Source organism: Scyliorhinus canicula, chromosome 11 (genome assembly GCF_902713615.1).
Source record: "Scyliorhinus canicula chromosome 11, sScyCan1.1, whole genome shotgun sequence".
Lineage (NCBI taxonomy): Eukaryota > Metazoa > Chordata > Chondrichthyes > Carcharhiniformes > Scyliorhinidae > Scyliorhinus > Scyliorhinus canicula.
The window spans coordinates 35,348,635-35,364,570 of NC_052156.1; the positions used below are offsets into that span (position 1 = coordinate 35,348,635).

Consider the following 15,936-nt stretch of genomic DNA (forward strand, 5'->3'; position numbering starts at 1 on the left):
AGAGTTAAAAGCAGACACAGAGGCCGCAGCACAGGCAGCAATGACCAGGGCCATGTCAGGGGTGCAGCAGGCTCTGACCAGAATGGAGGAGAAAGTGGATGCCCAAGGGAAGATACTGGAAGCCCACGGGGCAACCATTAAAGAGCTGGAGAAGGCAGCGACTGACGTGAGCGACCGGGTCATGTCCCTGGAGAGGGAAATGGCGAAACTGAGTGCAACACAGGGGAGCCTGAAGGGCAGGGTAGACGACCAGGAGATCAACTCGAGAAGGCAAAACATTAAGATAGTGGGCCTGCCAGAGGGGATAGAGGGTAGAAATCCCACAACATTCGTGGCTGCGATGCTGGGCTCCTTGGTGGGGCGGGAAACTTTTCCCACCCCACCGGAAATGGACAGAGCTCATCGGTCACTGCGCCCGAAGCCCAAGGAAGGGGAAAAACCGAGAGCAGTTATAGCCAGACTGCACCGGTACCGGGATAGGGAGACAATCCTGCGCTGGGCCAAGGAGAATAGAGCCTGCAATTGGGACGGGCACGCCATCAGAATCTACGAGGATTTTGGAGCGGACATAGCTAAGAGACGGGCGGAGTTCAACAGAGCGAAAGCAGCTCTCTATAAGAACAAAGTACGTTTTGGTATGCTGTACCCAGCAAAACTCTGGGTCACATACCAACACAAGGAATATTTCTTTACAGCCCCTGCCGAGGCGAATAGATTCGTTGAGGAGCACGGGCTGGAAAAACGCCATGGGAAGTAGGGACGAGGGGCCCATGGCAAGGAGATACGTCATGCCGACGGGGGGGTGGGGAGGGGCGAGGCAAAGCCAGCCCCCTCCCCCCTGGCAGGAGCACCCAGGAAAAACAACCCAATGCCCAAGGGCCCGCTCCAGGTGGGAGGCCAGGCCCCGGCACGAGGGAACGGGAGTACTGGAGAGGGGAGAGGGGAAGGGGGACAGCAACCTCCGAGCGGGGAGCCACCGTGCTAGCAGGAAAGCTAGCGAAGGGGGCGCGCAACAGAGCAGGGCCGCAGCGCACCCCCAACAGGGGGGAAGGCGCCAGGCAGGGGAGGGGGGGGATCACCCATCAAAGGTGGGAGAGCAAATGGGGACAGGAATGGGGGAGAGAGGGGCAATGGAGGGGTACACAGGGGTATCCCCGAAAGGGATAGAGCGGGGGGGGGGGGCACTCGGGGGGCGAGAGACCAGGGAGGGGAAATGCAGGGACGAAGGGACAAAAGAGGCCAGAAAGGGAATAGGGCCACAAAGTGCCACAGACAAGGGCTCGAAACAGGGAACTGCTGCAAACACCCACCCAGTACGGTCTGTGGGTGAAGGGGCCCCCCGGAGTGCAGGGGGCTACCCGCGTGGCGGACACACAGTGGACGGCCATGGCGGGTGTCCCCGGGACAAGGGGGAACCCCGGAGCGCAGGGACCCGACCGCATGGGGAGAGCAGTGATAGTGGACATCCTGGACGGCCCCCTAACAAAGGGAAACCCCAGAGGGCAGGGGCGCGTCCACCGGACAAATATGGTTAACCCCACAGGAGCAAGGGGGCAGAAGCCCCCCACCAGAATAGTCACCTGGAACGTAAGGGGACTTAATGGCCCAGTGAAGAGATCTAGAGTCCTCACCCACCTTAGAAACATGAGGGCCGACATAGTCTTCCTCCAAGAGACGCACTTGAGGGAGCAGGACCAACTGCGGGTAAGAAAGGGCTGGGTGGGACAAACCTATCATTCCTGTTATGGGGCAAGGGCCAGGGGGGTGGCGATCCTGATTGGCAAGAGGACAATGTTTAGGGCGACAAAGACGATTACGGACCCAGGGGGACGGTATGTCATGGTCAGCGGGGCCCTGGATGGGGCGCCGGTAGTCCTAGTTAACGTGTATGCGCCCAACTGGGACGACACGAGCTTCATCCAAAAGACCATGGCAGAAATCCCGGACATAGCGACGCACCGACTAATCATGGGGGGGGACTTCAACTGTGTACAGGACCCAACGACGGACAGATCAAACCCCAGAACGGGGAAAACCTCAAACATGGCAAGGGAACTCAGTCACTATATGGAGCAGATGGGAGCAGTAGACCCCTGGAGATTCGCCCACCCGGGGGAGAAAGAATTCTCTTTCTTCTCCCCAGTACACAACGTGTACACCAGAATTGACTTCTTTGTGGTGGGGAAAACGGTGCTTCCAGAGATAGACAAGGTGGAATACTCCGCAATTGTGATATCAGACCACGCCCCACACTACATGGATGTGCGGCTAGAGACGGGAAGGGCCCAGCGCCCCAAATGGAGGTTGGACGGTGCCTTACTAGCTGACAAGGCCTTCAGCGAAAGGATAGCGCGGGCCATAGCGGAGTACACTGAGATCAACCAAAACGGGGAGGTCTCACCCTCCACGTTCTGGGAAGCGCTTAAGGCCGTACTAAGAGGGGAAATCATAGCCTACAAAGCGCAAAGAGATAGGGAGGAAAGGGTGGCTAGGCAGAAGCTGGTCGACTCCATACTGGAGGTAGACCATAAATACTCCGAGGCCCCGACCGTAGAACTCCTGGCGGAGAGGAAAGAATTACAAAGGAACTTTGACCTGCTCTCCACCAGGAAAGCAGTACACCAACTCCGCCAGGCACGCGGGGCCCTATACGAACACGGAGACAAAGCCAGCCGCCTGTTGGCCCACCAGCTGAGAAAGCAGGCAGCCAGCAGAGAAATTGCGCAAATCAGAGATACCAGAGGCACGTTGGAAACAGAACCAGAGAGGATTAACAAAACCTTCAAGGCCTTCTACCAAGAGCTGTACACCTCAGAGCCCCCAACGGGGAAGGCTGGGATGAACCGGTTTCTTGACGGACTGGACATACCAGTTGTGGGAGAGGGCAGAAAACGGGATCTGGAAGCACCACTAGCACTGGGAGAGATCATGGAGAGCATTAGCTCCATGCAGGCGGGGAAGGCGCCGGGACCGGACGGATTCCCGGCGGACTTCTACAAAAAATTTGCGACAGCGCTGGCCCCGCACCTGCGGGAGATGTTCACAGACTCGCTAGCTAGGGGCACATTGCCACCCACGTTAGCACAGGCCTCAATCTCGCTGATACCTAAGAAAGACAAAGACCCAACGGAATGTGGGTCATACAGACCCATATCTCTGCTGAATGCAGACGCCAAAATACTGGCCAAAATCCTAGCCAAGAGGCTAGAAGACTGTGTACCTGAGGTGGTCACAGAGGACCAGACGGGCTTTGTCAAAGGTAGACAGCTTACCGCGAACATCAGGCGCCTGCTGAACGTGATAATGACCCCCTCCGGGGAGAGAACACAAGAGGTGATCGTCTCCCTGGACGCAGAAAAGGCCTTCGACAGAGTCGAGTGGAAATACCTCATAGAGGTACTGGAGCGGTTCGGGCTTGGAACAGGGTTCACCGCTTGGGTAAAGCTCCTGTACAACGCACCCATGGCGAGTGTACAGACCAACAATACCAACTCCCAATACTTCCAGCTGCACAGGGGCACCAGACAAGGATGCCCACTGTCCCCGCTGCTGTTCGCACTAGCAATTGAACCGCTAGCAATCGCGCTCAGGGCAGCAAAAAATTGGAGGGGGATCCGAAGGGGAGGTAGAGAGCACAGAGTCTCACTCTATGCGGATGATCTGCTCCTCTATATCTCGGACCCACAAAGCAGCATGGACGGAATCATCGCGCTCCTGAAAGAGTTTGGAGCCTTCTCGGGCTACAAACTCAACATGAGCAAAAGTGAGATCTTCCCAGTACACCCGCAAGGGGGGGGGGGGGGCAGCACTAAAGGGGCTGCCGTTCAATCAAGCCCGACATAAATTCCGCTACCTGGGGATCCAAATAGCCCATGACTGGAAAGGGATCCACAAATGGAACCTCACCAGCCTGACGGAGGAAGTTAAAAAGGACCTGCAAAGATGGAACACACTCCCGCTCTCCCTCGCGGGGAGAGTTCAGACGATCAAAATGAACGTACTGCCCAGGTTCCTCTTCCTGTTTAGATCCATTCCGATCTACATCCCCAAGGCCTTTTTCAAAGCGCTGGACAAACTCATCATGGCGTTCGTATGGGGGGGTAAATGCTAGGATCCCAAAGAAGGTCTTACAAAAAACAAAAACCAGGGGAGGGCTAGCCCTCCCGAATCTACAATTCTACCACTGGGCAGCAACAGCCGAGCGAGTAAGGGGATGGATCCAGGAGCCAGAGGCTGAGTGGGTGCGTGCGGAGGAGGCCTCCTGCATGGGAACCTCCCTCCGGGCCCTCGCCACGGCAGCACTCCCATCCCCACCCAAAAAACACTCCAGCAGCCCAGTGGTGACAGCCACCCTCCAATCCTGGAACCAACTGCGGCAGCAACTTGGCCTGACCAAAATGTCGAACAGGGCTCCCATCTGCAACAACCATAGGTTCACACCAGCACTGACTGACGCCACCTTCAAAAGGTGGAGGCAGGACGGGGGGACACTGACAGTCAGGGACCTATACACGGACGACAGGATCGCAACACTGGACGAACTGACAGAGAAGTTTCAGCTAGCTGGGGGGAACGAGCTACGGTACCTGCAGCTCAAAAACTTCCTACGAAAGGAGACAAGGACGTACCCACAACCGCCACGACAGACACTACTGGAAGACCTACTGGACGCAAGTATCCTAGAGAAAGGGAACTGTAGTGACATGTATGACCGACTGGTAGATAGGGACGACACCGTACTGGACGCAACAAGAAGGAAATGGGAGGACGACCTGGGGATGGAGATAGGGTGGGGACTCTGGAGCGAAGCACTGCATAGGGTCAACTCCACCTCCACGTGCGCAAGGCTCAGCCTGACGCAGCTAAAAGTGGTACATAGAGCCCACTTAACAAGAACCCGTATGAGTAGGTTCTTCCCGGAGGTGGAAGACAGATGTGAACGGTGCCAAAGAGGCCCGGCCAACCACGCCCACATGTTCTGGTCTTGCCCCAGACTCGTGGAGTACTGGACAGCCTTCTTCGAGGTTATGTCCAAAGTGGTGGGAGTGAGGGTGGAGCCATGCCCGATAGTGGCGGTCTTCGGGGTTTCAGAACAGCCAGATCTATTCCTGGGGAGGAGGGCGGACGCCCTTGCCTTTGCCTCCCTGATCGCCCGCCGTAGAATCCTGTTTGGCTGGCGGTCAGCAGCACCGCCCAGAGCTGCGGATTGGCTGTCCGACCTCTCGGAATCTCTCCAAATGGAGAAAATCAAATTTGCCATCCGAGGGTCGGACGACGGCTTCCACAGAACGTGGGAGCCATTCATGCAACTGTTCCGGGACCTATTTGTGGCCAATGTACAAGAGGAAGAATAGTCGGGGGAAGGTAGCGGGAGGGGCTACAGGTTCGGTACGGGGGTTCGATGGCTAGCTAAGGCCCAAAACCAAACTAAATAAACATGTTGGGGGGGGGGGGGGGGGGGGGCGGGCGCAGTTACTACTACGAAGATGCTTACCTGTAAATATGTATGTTAATTTTTGCGTGTTTGTTTGTTGTTTTTTTTTCTCCTAACAATTTGTAATTTGTTCAATATAAAATATGAAAACTGAATAAAAACATTTATAAAAAAAAAAAATGATAAATAGGTCCTCCAAACTCTTAAATTAAATACCAATTTATTGGTATTTGTTGGTGGGACAATTTATTGGTATTTGTTGGTGGGACAATTTATTGGTTGGGCAGCACGGTAGCTTCACAGTGCCAGGTTCCCGGGTTCGATTCTCTGCTGGGTCGCTGTCTGTGTGGAGTATGTACGTTCCCCCCATGTCTGCGTGGATTTCCTCCGGGTACTCTGGTTTCCTCCCACAGTCCAAAGACATGCACGTTAAGTGGATTGGCCATGCTAAATTGCCCTTAGTGTCCAAAAAATGGTTAGGTGGGGTTATTGGGTTACGGGGATAGGGTAGAAGTGAGGGCTTAAGTGTGTCGGTGCAGACTTGATGGGCCAAATGGCCTCCTTCTGCACTGTATGTTCTATGTTCTTCTACTTCCTAAATGATTGTTGGTTGTCACTCAGCCTCCTTTAGCAATTATGCTGAGTCACAATGCTGAGCACAATTATTAGACTCATAACCATATATCAAGATAGTCAGAAGTTTAAAAAAAACCTCAAATAGTACAGATTCAAATATGAAAACAGAACAAAAACTCAGAATGAAAGAAAAACATTACATCTGTGGGCAAAGGCACAAGATTGAATATGTTCAAATTATATTGACTGTCACTGCTTGATGAGTTCTATTGGAAAAAACTGGTTTGAAAACCTTCTGAATGTCCTACACCTGCAACATTCTAGATTTTAGCAATGGATTATGTCTCCACGGAAACTTTGTCATGATGTAACCTGAAGCCAATGTATTCAATGAAAATAGACATTAGCTCAATGTCTCTTTGATATTCTAAAATTAAGCAGCACCTATAGATTGTAATAGTTCCACAGAATTTACTGAGAGCTTTGGCAACCTTTTGAAAAATTATTTCATGAGGTGTGGGCATCGCTGGTAAGGCCGGCATTTGTTACCCATCCCTAATTACCCTTACATGGGCCATTTCAGAGGGCAGTTAAGAACCAACCACATTGCTGAGGGTCTGTAGTCACATGTAGGCCATACCAGGTAAGGAAGGCAGATTTCCATTACTGGACCAGGCGGATTTTAAAAAAAAACAATTAACGATGGTTGTCGTGGTCATTATTACTGATACTAGCTTTACATTCCAGATTTATTAACTGAATTCAAATTCCCACCAGGTGCCATGACCCCAGCACATTTGCCTAGGCTCCCTATATTATCAGTCCACTGACATTACCACTATATCACCATCTCCCCACATGCAGATCAGCCTGAATAATTGGCTGGCATACAGCAAATCTGTTGTCATTAAGGTTTTTTTTGCGTACAGTATTATAAGAGCACAGATGAAAGTGACTGTGATATAGGCATATGTGTAATAGAATTATTGCTGGCAGTTAGAGCACAGGAAGACCAGAAGGAATAAAACTAACTCTGTGCATCTTTTATGAGTACAATCCTCACTCCACAGTATAAAGCTGAGACAGCCTAAGAGTTTGCTGCTGACCAATGGAGGAGGCTGCCATTTGGATGGATGGGATATTAAATTGTAGCCCAGTTGCTGGTCCCTCCAGGGCATTAAAAGCTCTTTGAGGACAACTTTCAATTTTGGCAGGGACGATAAACTACAGTATCAGATCAAACACCTGTTATACACCATATCCAAGACTCTTCTACCTTGATTTCAATGGAAAATAAAATGGATTGGATTGTATAACTGGCAGCCAATGCATTTTCAACCTGTTCCCCCTCACGTCTCGAAGAGGTTTTCCTGATGTCCCAACTAATATTCCTCCCTCATTTTACAATGGTACAATAAGCAAGTTGCCAAAGTTCATTCTAACATTCTTCATACTAGCTGACCATAAGCACAATGATAGAGGTCTGAAATCAAGCCTTCCCCCACATCTGGGTTCTTGGTATGTGCTGATACGGAAGAGAGTGAAAACAAAGAACAAAATGAGGGGAAAAGAGGAATCTGTTTAATGAACATCGACCAATTACTATTTTAGACAAGTCATGTGACACAGTGCAGCCGTATATTGGAGCTCCAGCACATGGTACCATAAGTAGGAAGGACATCAACCTGTCCCCATCTTGCTTCTGATCCTTGCTGTGTTGCTATGAGTATTAACACAGCAAGGGTCAGGCACCTTTCCACAGGGAGGGGGAGGTGGTCGATATCAGGTCAGTTTAATATGTCTACTAGCTAAGAACTCATCACCATGATTCCTGGGATTAAGGGGGTTACCTTCTGAGGAAAAGCCAAGCAAATTAGGCTTGTACCCATTGTAGTTTACAATAATGAGAGGTGATCTTATTGAGACTCTTATTGATTTGAAGGGACGTGACAGTGGATGGGGATGCTGGGAGAATGATTCCCCTTGACTTAAGTGGCGTTAAGGCAATAATCCGCTATGATCTTATTGAATGGCGGAGAAGGTTCAAAGGACCGAATGGCTTACTGCTGCTCCTAATTCTAGTGTTCATTAGCACTTAATCATCGATCTGCTTTCTCGATTAGAGATCCTGCATCCCTGGAAAAACAGAGGCAGGAAACAGGAAATCGATGTAACCCATCTTCAAAAATAGATTTACTTTGGTCACAGGCAGACCAGCAAACAACTTGACTGAAGCAAGAAAAATGGCCACTTTCAAAATAAGTCAGAAAACGACCCGAACACATTTGGGTTTTTCCACTTAATTCAGACAGTACTCAAATTGAGAGCTGGGAGAGTGGAAAATAAAAAGACAGCAGCAAATTGATTTTCCATCTCAAAGCTCTGAGTTTGTTTCAGCCCGGTTTGTTAAAAAAATAGCTAAGTCCCTTGACCTACTTCTGCATTCAATTTGATGAAGCTTATGTAAACTGGATTGAATGAACACGTGGCCCTCATTCTTACCTGACTTCCCACATGCAAATACAGTACCAGGGGATCACATTTGGGAATAGCTACCCACGCCTTCTGCCAGGACTTTCCCTTTTCCATAAAACTTAAGTTGCTGCAGTAAAGGCTGTTGTCACTCGTCAGTGAGCTTGGTCTCTGTTGTAGAAACAACAAACACACAAATAAACACGGCAATAAAATAACATTCTGTAATATCCCTTCAATTGTGATAATGTGTCACACTTTTCACTAAAGTTCAATGCAAAAAAAGTAGCAATCTCTTTCTCGTTTGATCTCCACGCCGTAATCAAGGTGGCGAGGTAGAGCCGAGTGTCATCAATTACAATGGACCTGCCGCTTTATCGGATGATTTCGCTGAGGGACAGGGTGTAGATGAGAAATGGGAGGAGCCCAACAACGTAATGACGCACAGGGGCGAAGAAAAGCCATTGCAGGCGAAATGTACAGCAACTATATTTCAACGTACACCAATTGCAGAAACAGAACTGCCGACTGCTTCCATTTTTAATTGAAATTCCCTTTCCTATGTCGGATTCCAGTTATTTTAATTTTTCGGTGTAAAGATAAACTGTCAATTTATGTGATGATCCTTCAACAAAACAATTCTGACTCTTGCTCATACATGTTGTCTGAGACAACGCACTTTGTCCTGAAAAAAAGTGCTCTACTAACAGTCAATAACTATACAGAGGGAAATAATACTGTACCATTTACACTAGAATTGGCACACCTGTCGTGCACATAGCCTATGGACAGAAGTGTTCCTCAAGTTTTGGATATCCTGCCACATGGTTCTGACATCTTTCCCCAGGCCTTCCACTGCAGATGCCGCCCTTTCAGTGTTGGCCGAGATGTCACGCCTTGTTGGCATCATCTCCTGCACCGGAAGGAGGCTGGATTCCTCCAGCTAGACGAGCAGGTACTGGAACTTTGCTGACTCTCTTCCTGTAGATTCTGGCACTGCTTCTGCATCTGCACCAATGATGGGATCATATTTCCAGAAGGGCAACATCTGTTGCCTGGGATCGGGCAGCCCTCTGACCATCCACTCCCTCGGGTGACCCTGCCTCCACCTGCTGTGCTGCAGCATCTGTGTGGTGCTCACCAGTGGGTGATGCAGGAGCCTGATCGCTAACATCATCCACTGAGGTGATAGCCTCTGCGATGGCGGATGGTGCAGGTGAAAGCGGTGGTGAGATTTTAATCAGAGTGGAGCCCCATGGTGTGCTCGGGATCTGGCTGGGGGGCAGCAACCCTGGATTGCCCGATCATCGTCTGATGGTGATCCTGCAAGACATGGGGTGAAATCTTGTGAAGGACCGATCTGTGGGAGAGGGGTGACTCACTTGCTATAGGGACTTCTGGGTTGCATTGGACTCTCGCTTGTTGCCACATGCCAACCTCCATCGCTGCCCCCTCCTCAGCCTCCCCCACAAGTTGCAGGGCCCTCTCGTCTGAGGGAGTGTGATGCCCCCCATTTTCTGTCACTGTGGTAGTCACCACTGTTGTATTGTGTATACTGCATACGAGGGTATTATGGTAAGTAGGTGGAGTATAAATGTGTAGGCTCTCCGAGCTGCAGCCATTTCAGCAGCAGCTGCAGGAGGCTCCACATCTCTGCGTAATAAAGCCTCGATTACTCTCTACTCTCGTCTCGTCGTAATTGATAGTGCATCAATTTATTACGCAGAGATTTTAAAACGATGGATCTCTGCATCAAGCCTGATCGCCTGCAGCTGCACCCTCAAGCAGACAACGCCAAGTGGGCCTTCGAACATTGGCTAGCCTGCTTCGAGGCATACATTGGATTTGCGACTGAACCACCCTCAGAAGCACAGAAGCTTCAGATCCTCTAAATGCAGCTGAGCTCAGACATCTTCACCCCCCCTCATCAGGGATGCGCTGACATACGCTGAGGTCATGGCGCTACTGAAGGAGAACTACATGCAGCAGACCAACAAAATCTACACCAGGCATCTCCTCTCCACGCGGCATCAACTCCCCGGTGAGTCTGTGGAAGATTTCTGGCGTGCCCTGCAACTCCTAGTGAGAGACTGTGATTGCCAGGCTGTTTCGGCCACTGAACATTCGGATCTGCTATTTAGGGACGCGTTCATACAGCATAGAGTCGGCCTACACCTGCAAACGAGTCTTAGAAGGGGCTACCCTCGATCTCGCGGCAACCAAGAAACTAGCGCTCTTGCTCACAGTCGCCTCACGCAATATACAGGCATATGCCCCATACCACGCGGCCCACCCCGCCTGGACATCGCGGACCCCGCCAGCGAACACCCGACCGTGCACCCCTCCAGCGACCTTCCCCAGCCAACCCCAGGCCTGCGCTACACGGCAGCCACACAACTCCGGGGGACCCGAGTGCTACTTCTGCGGACAGTCAAAACACCCCCGACAACGCTGCCCGGCACGGAGCGCGCTCTGCAAGGCCTGCGGTAAGAAAGGGCATTTTGCTGCTGTGTGCCAGGCCCACTCAGTCGCTGCTGTTGCCCCGGCACCCCCCCATGTGCGGCCCGTGGGCGCCGCCATCTTCCTCGTCTCAGACCTTGTGCGGCCCATGGGCGCCGCCACCTTGCCTGCCTCAGGGCACGTGCGTCCCGTGGGCGCCGCCATCTTCCCCGCCTCAGGATCCCTTCTCGTCGAACACTTTATCGGGCCGCTCATTGCCTGCAACCGCCGCCGACCAGCCACGTCTGGCCTCTGTCACAATCGACCAGACACGACCGCACAACCTCGCAACTGCGTCAACGACAGTGAAGGTCGACGGGCATAAGGTTTCCAATCCGTGGCGATCCGGGGGTACTGCACCGCCACCCTCACCATCCAGGGCGTAGAGTTCAGTGGCTTCCGGCTCTACGTCCTCCCCAACCTCTGCTCTGCCTTGCTACTCAGCCTGGACTTCCAATGCAACCTCCAGAGCCTAACCCTGAAATTTGGCGGGCCCCTACCACCCCTTACCATATGTGGCCTCACGACCCTTAAGGTCGACCCACCTTCCTTGTTTGCGAACCTCACCCCGGATTGCAAACCCATCGCCACCAAGAGCAGACGGTACAGTGCCCAGGACAGGACCTTCATCAGGTCTGAGGTCCAGCGGCTTCTGCGGGAAGGTATCATTGAGGCCAGCAACAGCCCCTGGAGAGCCCAAGAGGTAGTGGTGAAAACTGGGGAGAAAAACAGGATGGTCGTTGACTACAGTCAGACTATCAATGGGTACACGCAGCTTGACGTGTACCCCCTCCTCACATATCTGATATGGTCAATCAGATTGCACAGTACCGGGTCTTCTCGACAGTGGACCTGAAATCTGCTGACCACCAGCTCCCCATTCGCAAGGCGGACCGCCAGTACACCACATTTGAAGCGGACGGCCGCCTTTACCATTTCCTTAGGGTTCCCTTCAGCGTCACTAACGGGGTCACGGTCTTCCAACGGGAAATGGACTGAATGGTGACTGGTACGAACTGTGGGTCACTTTCCCGTACCTGGATAACGCCACCATCTGTGGCCACGACCAGCAGCACCACAAAACTAATCTTTCCAAATTCCTCCACACCGCCAAACTCCTCAACCTAACCTACAAGGAGAAGTGTGTGTTCAGCACGGACCGATTAGCCTCGGCTATGTGGTCCAGAACGGAGTACTAGGGCCCGACCTCGATCGCATGCGCCCCCTCATGGAAATCGCTCTCCCCCACTGCCCCAATGTCCTCAAACGATGCCTGGGGTTCTTCTCGTATTACGCCCAGTGGGTCCCTAACTATGTGGGCAAGGCCCGCCCACTCATTTAAACCACCGTTTTCCCATTAACGGCCGAGGCTCACCAGGCCTTCAACAGTATAAAGGCCGACATCGCCAGGCAGGCAGGCCCGTGGCATTCTTTTCCCGTACCCTCCATGCCTCCGAAATTCGGCACTCTGTCGAAAAGGAGGCCCAAACCATCGTAGAAGCTGTGCGGCGTTGGAGGCATTGCCTGGCCGGCAGGAGATTCACTCTCCTCACTGACCAATGGTCGGTTGCCTTCATGTTTAACAAAACACAGCGGGGCAAGATCAAAAATGATAAAATCTTGAGGTGGAGGATCGAGCTCTCCACTACAATTACGAGATTCTGTATCGCCCCGGTAAGCTCAATGAGCCCCCTCGGGATGCCCTATCCCGTGATACATGTGCCAGCGCACAAGTGGACCGACTCCGCACCCTGCACAACGATCTCTGTCATCCAGGGTCATCTGCTTTTATCACTTCATAAAGGCCCGCAATCTGCCCTACTCCATCGAGGAAGTCAGGGCTATCACCAGAGACTGCCAGGTCTGCGCGGAGTGTAAACCGCACTTCTACCAGCCAGACCGTGCGCGCCTGGAGAAGGTCTCCCGCCCCTTTGAACACCTCAGCCGAGCGGGAGGCTCCACATCTCTGCGTAATAAAGCCTTGATTACTCTCTACTCTCGTCCCGTCGTAATTGATAGTGCATCAGTCACTCCTGATGTTTATGGGCTGCCTTATCATTATGGACAGAAAGGACATAGTGAGACCCTGGGAAGTGAATTCTATGGCAGCAAGGGGAAGGTTGCGGGGGGGGGGGGGGGGGGAGGTAGGGGCTACTGTAGCTGGTGGCAAGAGAGTGCAAGGCTCCTTGCCAAAAAGGACAATACATGTTGGGGCTTCGTGGAGGGTGGGTTGTAAAGGAGCTACAAGATGTTGGCCTCTAGGGGATTGGGCGCTGATGTGAGGAGGGACAAGGGTGATGCCAGGGTCACTGAGGTGGTGACTTACCTGAGCTGCCCCAAGGAGGGCATTTATCTTCTTTTGACATTGTGTGCTGATCCCCCTGGTGAGGCTGGCAGCACAGACACAGTTCAGTATTGCAGGCTTGAGTGTCTGCCCAATCCTGGGGAAGAGGGTGTCCCTCCTCTCCTCAATGACGTCCAGGATTCTGTCAATCTCCGATTCCCGGAACCTGGGAACTGGTCTGGGGGCAGCCATCTTCTTGACTGGAATGAGTCTGTGGTGAGTGGAGTTCGTCAGGCTGGCAACGAGAATACGGACCCCAGCGAATCAGACGCCAGCAAGGCCGGGAATTTCTTGTCCTGCATCTGGGCTGTGTGCTGGCCCATTTGCATCGGCTGAGTTTCTCCTGGTCGGTGCTCCTAGCGGGAGCGCGAATTTCTCACGATTCAAATCTGGTGGGAGGACTTAGTCTCTCAAAGAGAAACCTGCCCAAGTTGTTTCTTTCTGACCAGTTTTAAATACAGTACTATTTACTTTTGTACTTTGTCTCATTCTGATCACCCCTTCAGATGTACCTGTTCAAACCCTCAAATACCCCTGGTTCTAAGCAGTTACATTTTAAGATCACCATAATTAGCACAATAATTAGGCTTTAAAAAAAAATTTGCCTGCAATGGTAACTTTAAAGTGATTAATCCATAATTCAAGTTACATGTTGCAAGCTTCCTCTGACTCGCATTACTACAAATATGAACTCAAAACGACCAGCGCAAAAAAATTACACCAATGCATTTATTAAATTTCTTATGTTACTTGCAGAAGCTTTTTTCTAATTTCTCTTCTATAATCTGATCTTTTGCACTCACCGGGTGTTACGTATAATAAAATACACAAGTTTATCCTTGGAATAATTTTTGGTGCTCGGCACTTTTTCGGTAGATAGTTGTGTTTTAGCTGAAGCTAACTAACCAAATAAAACAGTCACTAGCACTTAAAATTTGAACAAGTCTAACGTGTAAACATAAATGTTTATTCCTCAGTGACATTGTGATTAATTCTAGATTCAATCCCGCCACCCCCATCAATCTAATTTCTCTTCATAACACACAGTAATTTATTTAGTTGACTAGGGAATCGATTAATGAAGAATTGTAAGGAAGTAAATCAAAGGATTAATGTGGTCAGATGCTGTGCGCTTTGGCAGCACACAGCTTCATTCTGTTTTCTGCTCAATGCATTTAAATATATAAGTTAGAAATCAATCTTCATTGGAGGGCGGCACGTGGCACAGTGGTTAGCACTGGGACTACGGCGCTGGGGACCTGGGTTCGATCCCGGCTCTGGGTCACTGTTTGTTCGGAGTTTGCACATTCTCCCCGTGTCTGCGTGGGCTTCACGCCCACAACCCAAAAAATGTGCTGGGTAGGTGGATTGGCCACGCTAAATTGCCCCTTAAGTGGAAAAAAAATTGTGTACTCTAAATGTATTTAAAAAAAGAAATCAAGCTTGATTTATTAATTTGAAAATTAACAATAAATTTCAGCTTCTGAAGAGATGTGGGGGCTAGATTTTTAGTCAGGAGTTGGGAACGAAACACGGGGGGCCTAGTTTCCAGGTCTTGACCCGACACAGCGTGCCTTGGGCATTCCTCTGCAATTTTCAATGCTCCAGCTAATTAAAGGCCAGGGAGCAGGCTCACCATTCAATCAGCTGGGCGTGTGGTGTGAGAGGGCCAATGGGAGTACCACTGGCATTCAGGCTGGCAGCACCAACCTGCAAGATGGGAGTTGCCGATGTGAAGGTGCAGATAGCAAGGGACATGGGCAGGTGAGTTAATTTCCTTATTTCAAATGCTACAGTTGCCAGCCATGATCCTGGAGGGAAATCCCTCCTGGCAGTGGTCAGCAGCCGCAACTGGGGCCCGATAGATGCTGTAGTGCTGGCAGGCGGAAGGGGCATTGGGCGATGGTTGGTCCTTCGGTTGCTCCAGTGTGCCCCCCATCCTGTGCCCACCACATTGGCTGGCACTGTTGTCCACATTGCTAAAACAAAGTCCTAGGGCAGCACGGTAGCCTTGTGGATAGCACAAATGCTTCACAGCTCCAGGGTCCCAGGTTCGATTCCAGCTTGGGTCACTGTCTATGTGGAGTCTGCACATCTTCCCCGTGTGTGCGTGGGTTTCCTCCGGGCGCTCCGGTTTCCTCCCACAGTCCAAAGATGTGCAGGTTAGGTGGATTGGCCATGATAAATTGCCCTTAGCGTCCAAAATTGCCCTTAGTGTTGGGTGGTGTTACTGGGTTATGGGGATAGGGTGCAGGTGTTGACCTTGGGTAGGGTGCTCTTTCCAAGAGCCGGTGCAGACTTGATGGGCCGAATGGCCTCCTTCTGCACTGTAAATTCTATGATATGGTCCACACAGGATCGAGGTCTTAAGATAATTAATTGTAATTGGCCTAAATAAGCTACCTGTGTCTTTCAACTTGCCTCAGGACCAGGGTGGGAAACCGGCATGGAGGCTGGTGGCGCCGAATTGCGTACCACCTCCGATTCAGACCCCCGACTGGTTTGAAAAACCTAGCCTGTGCGCTCTAACAATTTACCAATGTATCCACTAATTTTCTGGTTGCAATTTTATCAGAAAAAGCAATTTACACTTGTTGCTTGAGCTGACAAA

General features: G+C 51.2%; 1 protein-coding gene across 3 annotated transcripts in view; it reads right to left on the reverse strand.

The window, feature by feature from the left end:
- Positions 1–15,936, reverse strand: part of LOC119974000 (FYVE, RhoGEF and PH domain-containing protein 3-like) — a 351,115-nt gene that overhangs the window by 6,818 nt on the left and 328,361 nt on the right. For all 3 annotated transcript variants that reach the window (XM_038812760.1, XM_038812759.1, XM_038812761.1), the window contains exon 18: positions 8,513–8,653. In XM_038812760.1, coding sequence (XP_038668688.1) covers positions 8,513–8,653 — 141 coding nt within the window. The remainder of the gene's footprint in view (positions 1–8,512; positions 8,654–15,936) is intronic.